Source organism: Oncorhynchus mykiss, chromosome 3 (genome assembly GCF_057628025.1).
Source record: "Oncorhynchus mykiss isolate SJ-2025 chromosome 3, ASM5762802v1, whole genome shotgun sequence".
Lineage (NCBI taxonomy): Eukaryota > Metazoa > Chordata > Actinopteri > Salmoniformes > Salmonidae > Oncorhynchus > Oncorhynchus mykiss.
This window is the reverse complement of record NC_143024.1, coordinates 8,791,889-8,812,978: the sequence shown is the minus strand read 5'-3', so window position 1 is coordinate 8,812,978 and position 21,090 is coordinate 8,791,889. Positions and strand designations below refer to the sequence as shown.

Sequence of the window (21,090 nt, the reverse complement as noted above, 5' to 3'; positions counted from 1 at the left end):
CTTCCATCCAGCCCAGCATCACTGGTCCAGAGCTGGACAAACTGAGGGCTGTGCTGCTGGGACACTGTGACGTCAACAAAGATGGAAAGATCCAGAGGAATGAGCTAGCGCTGTGCCTGGGAATGAAGCCCAATAAGGCCTAGTCTTCCCCGTGCAGAGAAGACCTCTAACTACGGATCCTTCCCTTCACTCTGATGCATCCAGAACACCCAGAACGGATCCTTCCCCTCACTCTGATACATCCAGAACACCCAGAACGGATCCTTCCCTTCACTCTGATACATCCAGATCACCCAGAACGGATCCTTCCCCTCACTGTGATACATCCAGATCACCCAGAACGGATCCTTCCCCTCACTCTGATACATCCAGAACACCCAGAACGGATCCTTCCCTTCACTCTGATACATCCAGATCACCCAGAACGGATCCTTCCCCTCACTGTGATACATCCAGAACACCCAGAACGGATCCTTCCCCTCACTCTGATACATCCAGAACACCCAGAACGGATCCTTCCCCTCACTCTGATACATCCAGAACACCCAGAACGGACCCTTCCCCTCACTCTGATACACCCAGAACACCCAGAACGGATCCTTCCCCTCACTGTGATGCATCCAGAACACCCAGAACGGATCCTTCCCCTCACTCTGATACATCCAGAACACCCAGAACGGATCCTTCCCTTCACTGTGATACATCCAGAACACCCAGAACGGATCCTTCCCCTCACTCTGATACATCCAGAACACCCAGAACGGATCCTTCCCCTCACTGTGATGCATCCAGGACACCCAGAACGGATCCTTCCCCTCACTGTGATGCATCCAGGACACCCAGAACGGATCCTTCCCCTCACTCTGATGCATCCAGGACACCCAGAACGGATCCTTCCCCTCACTCTGATGCATCCAGAACACCCAGAACGGATCCTTCCCCTCACTCTGATGCATCCAGGACACCCAGAACGGATCCTTCCCCTCAGTCTGATACATCCAGAACACCCAGAACGGATCCTTCCCCTCACTCTGATGCATCCAGAACACCCAGAACGGATCCTTCCCTTCACTCTGATACATCCAGAACACCCAGAACGGATCCTTCCCCTCACTCTGATACATCCAGAAAACCCAGAACGGATCCTTCCCCTCACTCTGATACATCCAGAACACCCAGAACGGATCCTTCCCCTCACTCTGATGCATCCAGAACACCCAGAACTTTATGTCCAATCTTCAAAAACAAAGAAGACAACAGCTGCCGGTGTTTTAGCATGTTGTAGAACAAGCACTGTTCTGAATGATATCGATTGTCTTTTCTTGTGACAGATTCAAGATAATACAGAATAATACAGGTAGCCTACTGGTAAATGAATACAGGATAATACAGGTAGCCTACTGGTAAATTAATACAGAATAATACAGGTAGCCTACTGGTAAATTAATACAGAATAATACAGGTAGCCTACTGGTAAATTAATACAGAATAATACAGGTAGCTTACTGGTAAATTAATACAGAATAATACAGGTAGCCTACTGGTAAATTAATACAGAATAATACAGGTAGCCTACTGGTAAATTAATACAGAATAATACAGGTAGCCTACTGGTAAATTAATACAGAATAATACAGGTAGCTTACTGGTAAATTAATACAGAATAATACAGGTAGCCTACTGGTAAATTAATACAGAATAATACAGGTAGCCTACTGGTAAATTAATACAGAATAATACAGGTAGCCTACTGGTAAATTAATACAGAATAATACAGGTAGCTTACTGGTAAATTAATACAGAATAATACAGGTAGCCTACTGGTAAATTAATACAGAATAATACAGGTAGCCTACTGGTAAATTAATACAGAATAATACAGGTAGCCTACTGGTAAATTAATACAGAATAATACAGGTAGCTTACTGGTAAATTAATACAGAATAATACAGGTAGCCTACTGGTAAATTAATACAGAATAATACAGGTAGCCTACTGGTAAATTAATACAGAATAATACAGGTAGCCTACTGGTAAATTAATACAGAATAATACAGGTAGCCTACTGGTAAATTAATACAGAATAATACAGGTAGCCTACTGGTAAATTAATACAGAATAATACAGGTAGCCTACTGGTAAATTAATACAGAATAATACAGGTAGCCTACTGGTAAATGAATACAGAATAATACAGGTAGCCTACTGGTAAATGAATACAGAATAATACAGGTAACCTACTGGTAAATTAATACAGAATAATACAGGTAACCTACTGGTAAATTAATACAGAATAATACAGGTAGCCTACTGGTAAATTAATACAGAATAATACAGGTAGCCTACTGGTAAATTAATACAGAATAATACAGGTAGCCTACTGGTAAATTAATACAGAATAATACAGGTAGCCTACTGGTAAATTAATACAGAATAATACAGGTAGCCTACTGGTAAATTAATACAGAATAATACAGGTAGCCTACTGGTAAATTAATACAGAATAATACAGGTAGCCTACTGGTAAATTAATACAGAATAATACAGGTAGCCTACTGGTAAATTAATACAGAATAATACAGGTAACCTACTGGTAAATTAATACAGAATAATACAGGTAGCCTACTGGTAAATTAATACAGAATAATACAGGTAGCCTACTGGTAAATTAATACAGAATAATACAGGTAGCCTACTGGTAAATGAATACAGAATAATACAGGTAGCCTACTGGTAAATTAATACAGAATAATACAGGTAGCCTACTGGTAAATTAATACAGAATAATACAGGTAGCCTACTGGTAAATTAAAGTGTATCTATTTGAAAAAGCAGGAGAAGGCTCAATGTTCAAGACTGTGTTGTGAATGATGCTTATATTTTTCTCGTTGTGTTTTGTTGGCCTGGCCATAGCTGGCTATTGGGCAATTTGCATGTAAGTGTAGTACTGTATTGTACATTAGGTGAGTTGCTGTTTTTAATATTATATGATGATGTTTAACAATGATAATTAAATCAAGAATAGTGGCACTTGGTGTTGTGTACTATTTTCCAGATACATTTAACATTAGTGTGTACGGTCTGTTCTGTTTGCTGGGTTAGAGAGGGAAGTATACTACAGTAATGGTTTGTACGGTCTGTTCTGTTTGCTGAGTTAGAGAGGGAAGTATACTACAGTAATGGTTTGTATGGTCTGTTTGCTGGGTTAGAGAGGGAAGTATACTACAGTAATGGTTTGTATGGTCTGTTTGCTGGGTTAGAGAGGGAAGTATACTACAGTAATGGTTTGTATGGTCTGTTTGCTGGGAGAGAGAGGGAAGTATACTACAGTAATGGTTTGTATGGTCTGTTTGCTGGGAGAGAGAGGGAAGTATACTACAGTAATGGTTTGTATGGTCTGTTTGCTGGGTTAGAGAGGGAAGTATACTACAGTAATGGTTTGTATGGTCTGTTTGCTGGGAGAGAGAGGGAAGTATACTACAGTAATGGTTTGTATGGTCTGTTTGCTGGGTTAGAGAGGGAAGTATACTACAGTAATGGTTTGTATGGTCTGTTTGCTGGGAGAGAGAGAGAAGTATACTACAGTACTGGTTTGCATGGTCTGTTTGCTGGGAGAGAGAGGGAAGTATACTACAGTAATGGTTTGTATGGTCTGTTTGCTGGGAGAGAGAGGGAAGTATACTACAGTAATGGTTTGTATGGTCTGTTTGCTGGGTTAGAGAGGGAAGTATATTACAGTAATGGTTTGTATGGTCTGTTTGCTGGGTTAGAGAGGGAAGTATACTACAGTAATGGTTTGTATGGTCTGTTTGCTGGGTTAGAGAGGGAAGTATACTACAGTAATGGTTTGTATGGTCTGTTTGCTGGGTTAGAGAGGGAAGTATATTACAGTAATGGTTTGTATGGTCTGTTTGCTGGGTTAGAGAGGGAAGTATACTACAGTAATGGTTTGTATGGTCTGTTTGCTGGGTCAAAAGTAGTGCACTATATAGGGAACAGGGTTCCATTTGGTCCTGGTCAAAAGTAGTGCACTATATTGGGAATAGTGTTCCTTTTAGGATGTAGGTGTAATGAAGTGAACGCAGCTTGTGCTCCAGTTGAGAGTTTAGGTCACCATAGAAACCCATTCATTCATTCATTCAGGAGTGGATGTGGTGGGTGGAATATCTCAATCAGCGTCCACCTGACAGAACAAACATGGTTTAGTCATCAACATCTGGTGTGTTTCCCTACATCGCCTGTATACAGAAAGGAAACGACAAACTGCTACGGTACAAAACAGATACATTCACTTAATTTTCTGTTTCGTGACAGGATCTCTGAGTCTGATATGACCTCGATACATTTAGGGGGATTTCCTGTAAGCAGATGATAAAACCATGCGCTGATCTAATTGGATAAAAAATAAAAATAAAAAAAAAACACTTGACAGGAAGTTCATTGGATGTTGGAGAAAAACTCAATATTGTGTCAGATGCTGTCTTTATGTTACTGACAAAACGCTCAGAATGCATATCGAATCTCAAGGCCATCAGAATGTTATACAGCCATCACTAACACAGAGAGGCTGCTGCCTGCATACAGACTCATCGGCCACTTTAATAAATGGATCACTAGCCACTTTAATAGTGTTTACATATCTCTCATTACTCATCTCATATGTATATATTGTATTTTATACCGTCTATTCCATCTTGCCTATGCCGCTCTGTCATTGCTCATCCATATATTTATATGTATATATTCTTATTCCATTCCTTTACTTAGATGTGTGTGTATTAGGTAGTTGTTGTTGAATTGTTAGATTACTTGTTAGATATTACTGCACTGGCGGAAGTAGCAGCACAAGCATTTCGCTACACTCGCAATATCTGCTAACCATGTGTATGTGACCAATACATTTTGATTTGATTTGATTTGAATGGTTAAGTTGATGAGGAGCAACATTAGCCGCTGTACATGCAGAAGCTTCCTGTGGTCCACAAATAGAACTGAACAGAAATACAAAAAAAGTTCACACTTTTTTATCTGAGCTCTGAAACTAAAATGTGTGATAAATATCAACATAGTTAGAAGAGGACCAACTACCCCCCTAGAGGAGGACCAGATACCCCCCTAGAGGAGGACCAGCTACCCCCCTAGAGGAGGACCAGCTACCTCCCTATTTGAGGACCAGCTACCCCCCTAGAGGAGGACCAGCTACCCCCTAGAGGAGGACCAGCTACCCCCTAGAGGAGGACCAGCTACCTCCCTATTTGAGGACCAGCTACCCCCTAGAGGAGGACCAGCTACCCCCTAGAGGAGGACCAGCTACCCCCTAGAGGAGGGCCAGCTACCCCCCTAGAGGAGGACCAGCTACCCCCTAGAGGAGGACCAGCTACCCCCTAGAGGAGGACCAGCTACCCCCTAGAGGAGGACCAGCTACCCCCTAGAGGAGGACCAGCTACCTCCCTATTTGAGGACCAGCTACCCCCCTAGAGGAGGACCAGCTACCCCCCTAGAGGAGGACCAGCTACCTCCCTATTTGAGGACCAGCTACCCCCCTAGAGGAGGACCAGCTACCCCCTAGAGGAGGACCAGCTACCCCCTAGAGGAGGACCAGCTACCTCCCTATTTGAGGACCAGCTACCCCCCTAGAGGAGGACCAGCTACCCCCTAGAGGAGGACCAGCTACCCCCTAGAGGAGGACCAGCTACCCCCTAGAGGAGGGCCAGCTACCCCCCTAGAGGAGGACCAGCTACCCCCTAGAGGAGGACCAGCTACCCCCTAGAGGAGGACCAGCTACCCCCTAGAGGAGGACCAGCTACCCCCTAGAGGAGGACCAGCTACCTCCCTATTTGAGGACCAGCTACCCCCTAGAGGAGGACCAGCTACCCCCTAGAGGAGGACCAGCTACCCCCTAGAGGAGGACCAGCTACCCCCCTAGAGGAGGACCAGCTACCCCCCTAGAGGAGGACCAGCTACCCCCCTAGAGGAGGACCAGCTACCCCCTAGAGGAGGACCAGCTACCCCCCAAGAGGAGGTCCAGCTACCTTCTAGAGGAGGACCATCTACCTCCCTAGAGGAGGACCAGCTACCTCCCTAGAGGAGGACCAGCTACCCCCCTAGAGGAGGACCAGCTACCCCCCTAGAGGAGGACCAGCTACCTCCCTATTTGAGGACCAGCTACCCCCCTAGAGGAGGACCAGCTACCCCCTAGAGGAGGACCAGCTACCCCCTAGAGGAGGACCAGCTACCTCCCTATTTGAGGACCAGCTACCCCCCTAGAGGAGGACCAGCTACCCCCTAGAGGAGGACCAGCTTCCCCCTAGAGGAGGACCAGCTACCCCCTAGAGGAGGACCAGCTACCTCCCTATTTGAGGACCAGCTACCCCTTAGAGGAGGACCAGCTACCCCCCTAGAGTAGGACCAGCTACCCCCCTAGAGGAGGACCAGCTACCCCCTAGAGGAGGACTAGCTACCCCCTAGTGGAGGACCAGCTACCCCCAAGAGGAGGAGCAGCTACCTCCCTAGAAGAGGACCAGCTACCCCCTAGAGGAGGACCAACTACCCCCTAGAGGAGGACCAGCTACCCCCCTAGAGGAGGACCAGCTACCCCCTAGAGGAGGACCAGATACCCCCCTAGAGGATGACCAGCTACCCCCTAGAGGAGGACCAGCTACCCCCTAGAGGAGGACCAGCTACCCCCTAGAGGAGGACCAGCTACCTCCCTAGAGGAGGACCAGCTACCTCCCTAGAGGAGGACCAGCTACCTCCCTAGAGGAGAACCAGCTACCTCCCTAGAGGAGGACCAGCTACCTCCCTAGAGGAGAACCAGCTACCTCCCTAGAGGAGGACCAGCTACCTCCCTAGAGGAGGACCAGCTACCTCCCTAGAGGAGGACCAGCTACCTCCCTAGAGGAGAACCAGCTACCTCCCTAGAGGAGGACCAGCTACCTCCCTAGAGGAGGACCAGCTACCTCCCTAGAGGAGGACCAGCTACCTCCCTAGAGGAGGACCAGCTACCCTCCTAGAGGAGGACCAGCCAACCCTACTCTCTGTCTCAGTCTAGATGTACAAGCCTACTCTCTGTCTCAGTCTATACGGACAAGTCTACTATCTGTCTGTCTATTTCGGACAAGCCTACTATCTGTCTCAGTCTAGACAGACAAGCCTACTCTCTGTCTCAGTCTAGACGGACAAGCCTACTCTCTGTCTCAGTCTAGACAGACAAGCCTGCTGTCTGTCTCAGTCTAGACAGACAAGCCTGTTCTCTGTCTCAGTCTAGACGGACAAGCTAACTGCTTCTGCTTTCCATGAATAGGTCTACATCACCTGCTCTTTGGAGTGGACGGTCTAATAGACGACTGGTTAAGTTTGACCTGTGTAATCCATGTTGTATACATAGAAAAGTCACATTATGTAGCCTAAATGTTTCGTGTAATATGAGACATGTTCTAAACGGGATCCTTGGGATGTCCCAACTCTGACGTCACCCCGTTGAAGTTGATAATTAAAATGGTTAAGGGTTAAGGGTTATTAAGGTGTTGATGTAGTTCTGTCGTTGAGCTGCTGTCTAATAATGTTCTGTATTATGTCCTGGTTCATGTTCTGTGTTGGACCCCAGGAAGAGGAGATGCTGCTTTCTCAACAGCTAATTGGGAATCCTAATAACATACCAAATACCAAAGGTTATGGTTAAGGTTAGGTAAGGGTAGGATGGGATAGGGGTTATGGTTAAGGTTAGGTAAGGGTAGGATAGGATAGGGGTTATGGTTAAGGTTAGGTAAGGGTAGGATGGGATAGGGGTTACGGTTAGGGTTAGGTAAGGGTAGGATGGGATAGGATAGGGGTTATGGTTAAGGTTAGGTAAGGGTAGGATAGGATAGGGGTTATGGTTAAGGTTAGGTAAGGGTAGGATGGGATAGGGGTTATGGTTAAGGTTAGGTAAGGGTAGGATGGGATAGGGGTTATGGTTAAGGTTAGGTAAGGGTAGGATGGGATAGGGGTTACGGTTAGGGTTAGGTAAGGGTAGGATGGGATAGGGGTTACGGTTAGGGTTAGGTAAGGGTAGGATGGGATAGGGGTTATGGTTAGGGTTAGGTAAGGGTAGGATGGGATAGGGGTTACGGTTAGGGTTAGGTAAGGGTAGGATGGGATAGGGGTTACGGTTAGGGTTAGGTAAGGGTAGGATAGGATAAGGGTTATGGTTAAGGTTAGGTAAGGGTAGGATGGGATAGGGGTTATGGTTAGGGTTAGGTAAGGGTAGGATAGGATAGGGGTTACGGTTAGGGTTAGAGTTTATGGTATGTATGTCCCAAGGATCCCAACTTGCACTTGTGACGAGTCCGTTTTCAAAGTCTAGGGAGACATCTGTTGGTGAAGGGAGACAAGCACTAGTTTTATGTGTCTGAAATGAGCCCGTCCAGACAAACCATTAGTCTTGGGGGAAACCTCATGCCTTGCAAAATGCTTGTCCTGATTTTTACCCCAATGCCTACACAATTGTACTCTTTGTCCCACTTTTATACTGTTTTCCAAATGCAGGTGAAATTGTGTTTCCATAAACCACCTCACAGGCTAAGCAGGTGTTGGCCACTAGATGTCACTAGACCCCTTCAAATCTGAACAATGAGCCTTTGCTCAGGACCACACGTTTGTTAATGTTGTTGCCCCCCTCCACTACAAAATAAATAGCATTTGTCACATGACCCAGAATACAACCCAATGATGCCAAGTTAAACAAAATAATATTAACACACGACAAAGACAAATAAAATACGCAAGAGTGAAGCTAATTTGTTCTTAACTGACTTGCCTAGTTTAAATAAAGGTAAAATAAAAAAAATATATGCCTTTATTTATCCTATGGCTCTGACTTGGTGTACAGGGAGAATACTATAAGAATGGCCCATGTTCTGAATTCTGTCGCTATACATTTCAAAAGTGTTGAACAAATAGTTATATTGACTACATCCGTCCTAGCTTGCTCATTAATATCCTAATCAAATCAAATTCAAATCAAATCAAATGTATTTATATAGCCCTTCGTACATCAGCTGATATCTCAAAGTGCTGTACAGAAACCCAGCCTAAAACCCCAAACAGCAAGCAATGCAGGTGTAGAATCGAAATTATGGATTGCCTCTTATCCGCTCGTTGTCCCCTTATGCCATAGTTTGTACATGTCAATTGTCAATAGAAACCACATTTGTATAGCGTGCTGCTATTGAATACAGATCGCCCCGTGATCAATTTGATCGATTATTAACGTTTACTAATACCTAAAGTTGGATTACAAAAGTAGTTTGAAATGTTTTGTCAAAGTTTATAGGCAACTTTTTTAATTTTAAAAAATGACGTTGCTTTTTGGAACGGTGCTTTTTCATGGATCAGACGGGCTTCATAAATGGACATTTTGGGTGTACATGGACGGATTTAATCTGAAAAAAATACCCAATTGTGATGTTTATGGGACATATAGGAGTGCCAACAAAGAAGCTCGTCAAAGGTAATGAATGTTTTATATTTTATTTCTGCGTTTTGTGTAGCGCCTGCTACGCTAATTATTTTGTTTACGTCCCCTTTGGGTATTTCGGGGGTTGCATGCTATCAGATAATAGCTTCTCATGCTTTCGCCGAAAAGCATTTAAAAAATCTGACATGCTGGCTAGATTCACAACGAGTGTAGCTCTAATTGAGTACCCTGCATGTGTGTTTTAATGAAAGTTTGAGTTGTATCGAGTACTATTAGTTGTCACCCTGAAATTTCCGCTGATGTTGATCCCTGTACAGAGACAGTAGCCGTAAAAGGTTAAGCAAATCAGCCATATTAGCTATGTTATTATTTCCTTCAGGAATGTAGTGAAGTAAAAGTAAAAGTCATAAAAAATATAAATAGTAAAGTAAAGTACAGATACTCAAAAAAACGACTTAAGTAGTACTTTAAAGTATTTTTTACTTAAGCACTATACACCACTGTATGTCACTGTTATAGTGCAATTAATGTATTGTGTAGTGTTGTGTAGTGGCTTTTCTGGCATAAATAAATAAAAAATAAAAATTGTTTGCCTCACCAATATTTACATGCTAAAATCGCCACTGCTGTGAACTCGGGGGAAAAAAACGAGCTCCGAGTGTCAAAAATCAATTTGAACGCTCATCCAACTAGGAATTCAATCTCCGGAACTCGGGCCTGAAGCTCAATGACGTCATGATTTGACCTCGTATTTTTCCGAGTTCACAGTTGTTTTGAACGCAGTATGTGAATGTGTGTAGTAGGTTTTGTGTGAGAGTGTCAGTGTAGTTAGTGTGTGTGAGTGTGAGTATAGTGTTTTTGTAGATTTCCATGAACAATTTTGTTGCTAAACCGGAAATAATATTCTCTCCCGTTTTAAATAGCAGTTATGATGAGTTGAGAAAGATAGAAATCAGTCAGTAGTTCCTTTTATAAACTATCTCGAGCAAAAAGGCAAGAAGCCAACACACGCGTCAAAGCCAGGAGGGGGGGTGCAATTTCGAAATTCGGGTATGCGCTCTGTACCTTTAGGGAAGATAGTATACTCCTCGCGTCCTCTCTGCGCTCCCGTCGTCTCCTTCTCTAAACCCATTGGATGAGAAAGTCAGAGGTACCGCCCCTCTTACCTTCTCCTCCAATGGGCTTTGAGAAGGAGACGAGGAGAGAGCAGAGAGGACGCGAGGAGTATGTTTGAATTGAGATCTTCGCATAGTCTCCAGACTCGACCAGCTGAAATTGCGTTGTAATACATTGAGCTTCTGAGACGGAGCTGTTGTCGGAATGTGCTTGAGTAGATCATTTTGTTGTTTACGTTGAATATCCAGAGACTATCGGATCTATATCTATACATGTTGTATTAAATACGTTTCGTGAATTGTGTCATTTGGAGAATCATGGACCGGGAGTGGAGAAGCGATTGGGTTTTAAATCTCGTCAGCGACTATTCTTCTCTCAGTCTCACCTCTTGTCCGAGAGCTTTTGACTGAGCCGATCCAGCTATATAGGCTGGAGCGGGTTTTTATTCGTTTCTGCATCAAGTCAAGCTCTTTTCCACTCGTTCGGTGAATAGTTAACTAAAGCGAAATTATTTGTATTCAAATAGCCGAGGATTTCTTTCAACTCTTAAGTTCAGGAGCTGTCCAGCTTGACCGTCAGACTGACCAGTTACTCAGTTGTCCAGAAAAATGGAGTCTGTTATTGAGAAGGAATGCAGTGCACTGGGGGGACTTTTCCAGAGTGTGATAGGCGACATGAAAGTAAGTCAAACCTATCCCTTTCTGAATCATTGTGTTTATAACAGTGTACATGAGATAGATAGCTAATAGCTACTTATCTAACTCCATATTAACTCATTCAGTAACCTGTGCTGTAGGAATGGCTCTAAGGTTAGCTAATAGCTAAGTAGATAATGTTAACTGGCTGTCAGTTATTTTTTGACACTTGTTTCAGATAATGACAAGGCATGCATCATCATAATGTCATGGCTAGCTGCTTGCTTTCTCTTCAGGCCGAACTGAGACCTATGAAGCCAAATGACTGAAGTTTATGGAGGCAAACAAAAATACTAGATCGGGGTTATCCATGGATGAGGCTTGGGTGTTTTCTTCAAATGTCAAATGCACTGTTATGCTATAAAATCTATATTCTTCACCTCTGAATCTATTGTTGCTGTGGGTATCTAGGTTATTGTTCAGCAGGAGGTCTCTGCCTTCAAGGCTCTTGAAATATTAATCGGCTACTGATGCTAAGGAGCTGTGTGTGTTTGTATGGGTGTGTGTTTCGCTCTCTCTTTCTCTATCTCTCTCTTTCTCTCCTTTCTCTCTCTCTTTCTCTTTCTCTCCTCTTTCTCTCTTTCTCTCCTCTCTTTCTCTCCTCTCTCTTTCTCTCTTCTCTCTTTTTCTCCTCTCTCTTTCTCTCCTCTCTCCACTCTCACTCTCTCTCTCCCACTCTCACTCACTCTCTCTCTGTCTCCTGTGTTATGGCGGTATAGTGTTACACAGGGTGACATTCCTAAGGTCACTAATGCTACAAATCATTTTCAGACACAGCATCCTTACTTATCTTCTCCTCGGCCTCCCGGATGGCAGCGTAGTCTGACTATTACACTACTCAACTCCAATCACATTTTATTGGTCACCTACACGTGTTTAGCAGATGTTATTGCGGGTGTAGCGAAATGCTTGTGCTTCTAGCTCCGACAGTGCAGTAATATCTAACAGTTTCACAACATATACCCAAAATACAGGTAAATCTAAGTAAGGAATGGATTAAGGATATCTATACACATATGTCAGAGCAGCATTGGACTAGGATACAGTGACATAGTATAGAGTACAGTATATACACATGAGATGGGTGATGCAATATTTACACACAATTAAAGTGATTAGGATACAGTGACATAGTATAGAATACAGTATATACACATGAGATGGGTGTTTCAATATTTACACACAATTAAAGTGACTAGGATACAGTGACATAGTATAGAATACAGTATATACACATGAGATGGGTGATGCAATATTTACACACAATTTAAGTGACTAAGATACCGTAGAATAGTATAGAATACAGTATATACATATGAGATGGGTGTTTCAATATTTACACACAATTTAAGTGACTAAGATACCGTAGAATAGTATAGAATACAGTATATACATATGAGATGGGTGATGCTATATTTACACACAATTAAAGTGTCTAAGATACCGTAGAATAGTTTAGAGTACAGTTTATACATATGAGATGAGTAATGCTAGATACAGAGACATTATTAAAATGGCTAGTGTTTCATTTCCTTATAGTGGCCAGTGATTCCTAATCTATGCCTATAGGCAGCCGCCTCTGATGTGCTGGAGATTATTGTTTAGCAGTCTGATGACCTTGAGATAGAAGCTGTTTTTCAGTCACTCGGTCCCTGCTATGATGCACCTGTACTGACCTCGCCTTCTGGATTATAGCGGGGCGAACAGGCAGTGGTTTGGGTGGTTGTTGTCCTTGATGATCTTTTTGGCCTTCCTGTGGCATCGGGTGGTTGTTGTCCTTGATGATCTTTTTGGCCTTCCTTTGGCATCGGGTGGTTGTTGTCCTTGATGATCTTTTTGGCCTTCCTATGACATCGGGTGGTTGTTGTCCTTGGTGATCTTTTTGGCCTTCCTGTGGCATCGGGTGGTTGTTGTCCTTGATGATCTTTTTGGCCTTCCTATGGCATTGGGTGGTGTAGGTGTCCAGGAGGGCGGAAAGTTTGCCCCCAGTAATGCGCTGGGCAGACTGCACCACTCTCTGGAGAGCTTTGCGGTTGTGGGCGGTGCAGTTTCCGTACCAGGCGGTGATACAGCCCAGTAATGCGCTGGGCAGACCGCACCACCCTCTGGAGAGCTTTGCGGTTGTGGGCGGTGCAGTTTCCGTACCAGGCGGTGATACAGCCCGACAGGATGCTCTCAATTGTGCATCTGTAAACGTTTGTGAGGGTTTTAGGTGTTAAGCCAAATTTCTTCAGCCCCCTGAGGTTGGAAAGGTGCTGTTGAGGGCCTCCCGGGTGGCGCAGTCGTAGCAGTAGCTGTGCCACCAGAGACTCTGGGTTCGCGCCCAGGCTCTGTCGCAATCGGCCGCGATCGGGGAGGTCCGTGGGGCGACGCACAATTGGCCTAGCGTCGTCCGGTTTAGGGAGGGTTTGGCCGGTAGTGTTCATTACTCTGTGTTTATTACTGTGTTTTCATTACTGTGTGTTTATTACTGTGTGTTCACAAAATATAGTCAATATAAAGTCTAATAGGTTAGTCCATCGTCACTTTGAGGAGCAGATCTGGCTTGGAAAATAGCAAGTTTTTTTTTACCTCAATGGGACGACCAAGGTTTAAAAAAAGTGTTTTTTCTGTGTGTGTGTTTTGTTATCATGTTGTTTTGTGTTTCTGACAGATGTTGTGCTCAGGGAAAACAAGATGTTCTGATATTCCTGTACTTTGTGTTTGTTTCCACAGAACAGCTACCCCATCTGGGAAGACTTTATCAGCAAGGCTGGGAAACTACAATCTCAACTCAGGTGAGTCATCTCATTATTACCACAGGTATATACCCTTAGACCACAGTCAGGACCATCTCATTATTACCACAGGTAGACCCTTAGACCACAGTCAGGACCATCTCATTATTACCACAGGTATAGACCCTTAGACCACAGTCAGGACCATCACATTATTACCACAGGTATAGACCCTTAATAAGTGTCATGCTGTAGGATAAGTCCTAGAAAAGAGCTGTCCAATAAGTGTCCATCGTTATTGGTTCCGCCCCAACCTCCAACCTCTACCCACCTATCTGAGATCTGTAGAGCAGCTGTGGTTGAGCTACGGTGTAGTTGCTACCGAATCGTTTCTAGTCATCTCTCCTCCTTCCAGGCCTTTTCTTCTCTTGACTTTATGTTGCGATTGGCAACTTTCATAAATTAGGTGCATTACCGCCACTGACCTCGTTCATTTTCAGTCACCCACGTGGGTATAACCAATAAGGAGATTGCACGTGGGTATCTGCTTCTATAAACCAATGAGGAAATGGGAGAGGCAGGACTTGCAGCTTGATCTGCGTCAGAAATAGAACTGACTTCTATTTTAGCCCTTGGCAACGCAGACGCTCGTTTGCGCGCGAGCAGTGTGGGTGCAATAATTGAATAATATAGATTTCAGAATTTATTTTGCAGTGCATGCGATATGTGCGGTGTAGTCAGCCTGTTAGGCACTGCTTCGCTTGAGGCACTGCCTCGGGTTCGATCCCAGGTTGTGTCGCCCATGAGGCGGCGCACAATTGGCTCAGCGTCGTCCGGATTAGGGAAGGGTTTGGCCGGACGGGATTTCCTTGTCCCATTGCGCTCTAGTGACTTCTTGTGGTGGGCTGGGCGCCTGCAAGCTGATTTCAGTCGCCAGCTGGACGGTGTGTCCTCCGACACATTGGTGCGTCTGGTTTCCGGGTTAAGGCGAGCAGTGTGTCAAGAAGCAGTGCGGCTTGGCAGGATCGTGTTTCGGAGGACGCACGGCTCTCAACCTTCGCCTCTTCCGAGTCCGTAGGGGAGTTGCAGCGATGGGACAAGACTGTAACTACCAATTTGATTCCACGAAATTAGGGAGAAAAAGAGGTAAAAAGTACACACAAATGCATAAATAAATAAGCAGGATAGATGTCTCTAGAAGGAAAATAAGAAACTGTGTCGGGTCTAGTTCTGCCCCATTGTCCTCTCTGAGTCTGTTCGTTTGAGGGCTGAGATGTCCCACTAAAACACTGGTCAAGCTACTACCTCTACCCACCTCTCTGGTGATCTCTGCTGGGTAGAATCACCCAGTCTAGCTACTACCTCTACCCACCTCTCTGGTGATCTCTGCTGGGTAGAATCACCCAGTCTAGCTACTACCTCTACCCACCTCTCTGGTGATCTCTGCTGGGTAGAATCACCCAGTCTAGCTACTACCTCTACCCACCTCTCTGGTGATCTCTGTTGGGTAGAATCACCCAGTCTAGCTACTACCTCTACCCACCTCTCAGGTGATCTCTGCTAGGGAAGAATCACCCAAGCTAGCTACTACCTCTACCCACATCTCTGGTGATCTCTGTTGGGTAGAATAACCCAGTCTAGCTACTACCTCTACCCACCTCTCTGGTGATCTCTGCTGGGTAGAATCACCCAGTCTACTACCTCTACCCATCTCTCTGGTGATCTCTGTTGGGTAGAATCACCCAGTCTACTACCTCGACCCACCTCTCTGGTGATCTCTGTTGGGTAGAATCACCCAGTCTACTACCTCTACCCACCTCTCTGGTGATCTCTGTTGGGTAGAATCACCCAGTCTAGCTACTACTTCTACCCACCTCTCTGGTGATCTCTGTTGGGTAGAATCACCCAGTCTAGCTACTACCTCTACCCACCTCTCTGGTGATCTCTGCTGGGTAGAATCACCCAGTCTAGCTACTACCTCTACCACCTCTCTGGTGATCTCTGCTGGGTAGAATCACCCAGTCTACTACCTCTACCCACCTCTCTGGTGATCTCTGCTGGGTAGAATCACCCAGTCTAGATACTACCTCTACCCACCTCTCTGGTGATCTCTGCTGGGTAGAATCACCCAGTCTAGCTACTACCTCTACCCACCTCTCTGGTGATCTCTGCTGGGTAGAATCACCCAGTCTAGCTACTACCTCTACCCACCTCTCTGGTGATCTCTGCTGGGTAGAATCACCCAGTCTAGCTACTACCTCTACCCACCTCTCTGGTGATCTCTGCTGGGTAGATTTGGAGGACAGGCTGAAAGGCAGTGTGTCTTACTCTGTAATAATGTTAGGGGAGGGTTAAGTGCTCTGTCATTTAGCTGTCCTCTTCCACACTGCCTTCTAGGAAGTTATCTAATTATAGTTTTTAAATCCATTCGTTGCTTTTTCGTAGCTAAATGTTTTTTTATTATAACTTCCCCCAACATAATGTTTCAGATAATATGTGGTTGTTGTGTATTACTGTGTAATCACAGTATGTGCACGTCCCAAATTGCATTCTATTCCCTATATAGTGCACAGTAGTATCCAACAGAGACTAACACAACCAGAGGTTTCCCCTGTAGTGGCTCTCCTCTCCCTTTAAATAGAATGGAATGTGCTTGTGGAGAGTGTGCGTCTTAATGTCTTTTTGTGTGTGTGTGTGTGTGTGTGTGTGTGTGTGTGTGTGTGTGTGTGTGTGTGTGTGTGTGTGTGTGTGTGTGTGTGTGTATTTTTCCGCCAGAGACTAGCAACACACCCTTGTGTGTAGTGGTTAGCTCCAACCCGCTACAACACAGTCTGTGGTAATACCATTACAGGTTGACAAGGACAGTGTTGTTCATTTCTGGTCAAACGGATGTTAGTCATTTCATATCAGACGTATGTATACCTTTTGAGTTGATAAAGAATTCTGTTGTTCTGGGACAGACTCTACATCCCAAATCACACCCTATTCCCTATATAGGGCACTACTTTTGACCAGGGCCCATAAAAGTAGTGCCCTATATACAGTTGAAGTCGGAAGTTTGCATAAACTTAGCTTGGAGTCCTTAAAACTCGTTTTTCAACCACTCTACAAATTTCTTGTTAACAAACTATAGTTTTGGCAAGTCGGTTAGGACATCTACTTTGTGCATGACACAAGTAATTTTTCCAACAATTGTTTACAGACAGATTATTTCACTTATAATTCACTGTATCACAATTCCAGTGGGTCAGAAGTTTACATACACAAAGTTGACTGTGCCTTTAAACAGCTTGGAAAATTCCGGAAAATTATGTCATGTCTTTAGAAGCTTCTGATAGGCTAATTGACATCATTTGAGTCAATTGGAGGTGTACCTGTGGATGTATTTCAAGGCCTATCTTCAAACGCTCAGGAAGGAGACGCGTTCTGTCTCCTAGAGATGAACGTACTTTGGTGCAAAAAGTGCAAATCAATCCCAGAACAACAGCAAAGGACCTTGTGAAGATGCTGAATGAAACAGGTTTAACAGTATTTATCTTATATAGTATTAGTATTTATATTTACTTAGGTAACGAGTGGAGGACAGAGGAGCCTCTTAAAGAAGAAGTTATATTTACTTAGGTAACGAGTGGAGGACAGAGGAGCCTCTTAAAGAAGAAGTTATATTTACTTAGGTAACGAGTGGAGGACAGAGGAGCCTCTTAAAGAAGAAGTTACAGGTCTGTGAGAGCCAGAAATCTTGCTTGTTTGTAGGTGACCAAATACTTATTTTCCACCATAATTTGCAAATAAATTCATTAAAAATCCTACAATGTGATTTTCTGGATTATTCTTTCTCATTTTGTCTGTCATAGTTGAAGTGTACCTATGATAAAAATTACAGGCCTCTCTCATCTTTTTAAGTGGGAGAACTTGCACAATTGGTGGCTGACTAAATACTTTTTTCCCCCACTGTATGTAAACTTCTGACTACATCTGTAGGAAAGAGGGTGACATTTGGCCCGTACATTCTGTAACAGGACAGTCAATATGGCGACTTCTCCATGGCCTCTGTGTGGTCTGTCGTGTAGACCATGTTGTCCAACCACCCCGATCTAGTGTGGGGCCCTGGTCAAAACAAGTGCACTTAATGTAGGGGATCAGTTGCCATTTGGAACATCGTTGTACTTGAACGTATGTTTAATGACCAAGCAGAGCTGCGTAAGTCCTCGGCACGCTAAGATGACACGCTGAAACCAATGTTTTACAGATCTCCGTCACCTACTGTCACTGTTATCATCAGCTGAGCTCTAGGCATGCCTTACTGGTCTGACAGACACATGTGTTTTACAGATCTCCGTCACCTACTGTCACTGTTATCATCAGCTGAGCTCTAGGCATGCCTTACTGGTCTGACAGACACATGTGTTTTACAGATCTCCGTCACCTACTGTCACTGTTATCATCAGCTGAGCTCGAGGCATGCCTTACTGGTCTGACAGACACATGTGTTTTACAGATCTCCGTCACCTACTGTCACTGTTATCATCAGCTGAGCTCGAGGCATGCCTTACTGGTCTGACAGACACATGTGTTTTACAGATCTCCGTCACCTACTGTCACTGTTATCATCAGCTGAGCTCGAGGCATGCCTTACTGGTCTGACAGACACATGTGTTTTACAGATCTCCGTCACCTACTGTCACTGTTATCATCAGCTGAGCTCGAGGCATGCCTTACTGGTCTGACAGACACATGTGTTTTACAGATCTCCGTCACCTACTGTCACTGTTATCATCAGCTGAGCTCTAGGCATGCCTTACTGGTCTGACAGACACATGTGTTTTACAGATCTCCGTCACCTACTGTCACTGTTATCATCAGCTGAGCTCTAGGCATGCCTTACTGGTCTGACAGACACATGTGTTTACAGATCTACGTCAACTACAGTCACCATGACTACTGGCATTGTTCTCAGTGTTCCAGAGGTGTGTTCGTGTGTAAGTGTGTTTGCATAGTACACGGTTTCTGGTTTTGTTTGCGTCACATAGCCTGGAGACTGATAGTACTCCCATCCCATGTTGATGTAATCCAAGACCAGTTAACAATCGCGTGTGTGTGTGTGTGCGTCACAGAGAAACTACTGCTGATATCCAAGACGACTCGTTAACAGCCCTGCCTAGGTCTGACTAGCCCTGACCCTGAGATCTGAATCATGTGACGTACCTCAGCAGTCAAAGCACAGGGACTCTGATGAGCTACCTAGATTTCAGACGGCTCCTTTCCGCACACTGCAGACCAGACAAGACATTCCAAACATTTCAACAGCCTCGCCATTCAGACTTCTAGTTCCACTGTGATGAAAAGCTGAACGCTGTAGACCCTATCTCTGCCTGTTATCACGTTCATTAAGGGTCATTAACAGAGATGTTAAAGTGAGGCCCGTGGCCAGACAAACGGAGAGGAAACACATTCTTATTGTCTTGTTGTGAATGAACGTCAGCTAACAGTATAGGCCTAATAACGCTATAATAACTAGCAGCTCCTGGCCATTTCCCTTGAAACAACAGTAGATCTCAGATAGAGATAGCTAAAGGCTTCAACCAGGCCCAACAGTAGATCTCAGATAGATATAGCTAAAGGCTTCAACCAGGCCCAACAGTAGATCTCAGATAGAGATAGCTAACGGCTTCAACCAGGCCCAACAGTAGATCTCAGATAGAGATAGCTCAAGGCTTCAACCAGGCCCAACAGTAGATCTCAGATAGAGATAGCTCAAGGCTTCAACCAGGCCCAACAGTAGATCTCAGATAGAGATAGCTCAAGGCTTCAACCAGGCCCAACAGTAGATCTCAGATAGAGATAGCTCAAGGCTTCAACCAGGCCCAACAGTAGATCTCAGATAGAGATAGCTCAAGGCTTCAACCAGGCCCAACAGTAGATCTCAGATAGAGATAGCTCAAGGCTTCAACCAGGCCCAACAGTAGATCTCAGATAGAGATAGCTCAAGGCTTCAACCAGGCCCAACAGTAGATCTCAGATAGAGATAGCTCAAGGCTTCAACCAGGCTCAACAGTATTTGCTTCCCAAATTCCCTAAAAGTGAACTACTTTTGTATCGTACTGCACCATAGGGAATAAGGGCGCTGTTTGGGACGCTACCCATGGCTAATCATGTGCCCGGTCGGTTGGTCGGTACATGTGTGTTCACTTCAGTTAAGAGCCAAAACGTGACCAGCTGGGTTCTGTTTCTGTTTCCAGGGCGACCGTGGTTGCAGCTGCAGCGTTCCTGGAGGCCTTTCAGAAAGTAGCTGACCTGGCCACCAACACACGAGGTAGGACCATGTCCCCGTTCGGGGGGGGGGGGGGGGATGAGGTGCAGGAGGTTGGACCATGTCCCCGTCTAGGGGTAAGGAGGGGGGGGATGAGGTGCAGGAGGTAGGACCATGTCCCCGTCCAGGGGTGAGGGGATGGGGGGGGGGGGGGGGGATGAGGTGCAGGAGGTTGGACCATGTCCCCGTCTAGGGGTAAGGAGGGGGGGGATGAGGTGCAGGAGGTAGGACCATGTCCCCATCCAGGGGTGAGGGGATGGGGGGGGGGGATGAGGTGCAGGAGGTAGGACCATGTCCCCGTCTAGGGGTAAGGGGGGGGATGAGGTGCAGGAGGTAGGACTATGTCCCCATCCAAGGGTGAGGGGATGGGGGGGGGATGAGGTGCAGGAGGTCTTGACCAGAGGCACTCATACAGCCCCATAGACAATGGGAGAAGAATTGGCGGAATTAGGAAGTCTGTTCTACTGTTCTGTTGTCCTGTTGTTCATGCTGAACGTTCTGTGATGGAATCCTGTGTGAAGTTGAACATCCTGGCTGAGGTGTATTTATTAGGCTATAATTAGCCCACTACACTACAACATGTGGTAATTATTAGACTATAGTTAGCCCACTACAACATGTGGTAATTATTAGACTATAGTTAGCCCACTACAGCATGTGGTAATTATTAGACTATAGTTAGCCCACTACAACATGTGGTAATTATTAGACTATAGTTAGCCCACTACAACATGTGGTAATTATTAGACTATAGTTAGCCCACTACAATATGTGGTAATTATTAGACTATAGTTA

At 44.9% G+C, this 21,090-nt stretch overlaps 2 protein-coding genes across 17 annotated transcripts in view; both read left to right on the top strand.

Moving 5' to 3' along the window:
- The window catches only part of LOC149984305 (secretagogin-like), a 28,989-nt gene extending 25,959 nt beyond the window's left edge, over positions 1-3,030 (top strand). For both annotated transcript variants that reach the window (XM_090230654.1, XM_090230656.1), the window contains one exon: positions 12-3,030. In XM_090230654.1, coding sequence (XP_090086780.1) covers positions 12-143 — 132 coding nt within the window. In that variant the 3' untranslated portion in view covers positions 144-3,030. The remainder of the gene's footprint in view (positions 1-11) is intronic.
- A 7,658-nt stretch (positions 3,031-10,688) lies between these two features.
- The window catches only part of LOC149984304 (protein MTSS 1-like), a 122,468-nt gene continuing 112,066 nt past the window's right edge, over positions 10,689-21,090 (top strand). For all 15 annotated transcript variants that reach the window (XM_090230648.1, XM_090230652.1, XM_090230644.1 and 12 more), the window contains exons 1-3: positions 10,689-11,253; positions 13,984-14,045; positions 20,225-20,298. In XM_090230648.1, coding sequence (XP_090086774.1) covers positions 11,182-11,253; positions 13,984-14,045; positions 20,225-20,298 — 208 coding nt within the window. In that variant the 5' untranslated portion in view covers positions 10,689-11,181. The remainder of the gene's footprint in view (positions 11,254-13,983; positions 14,046-20,224; positions 20,299-21,090) is intronic.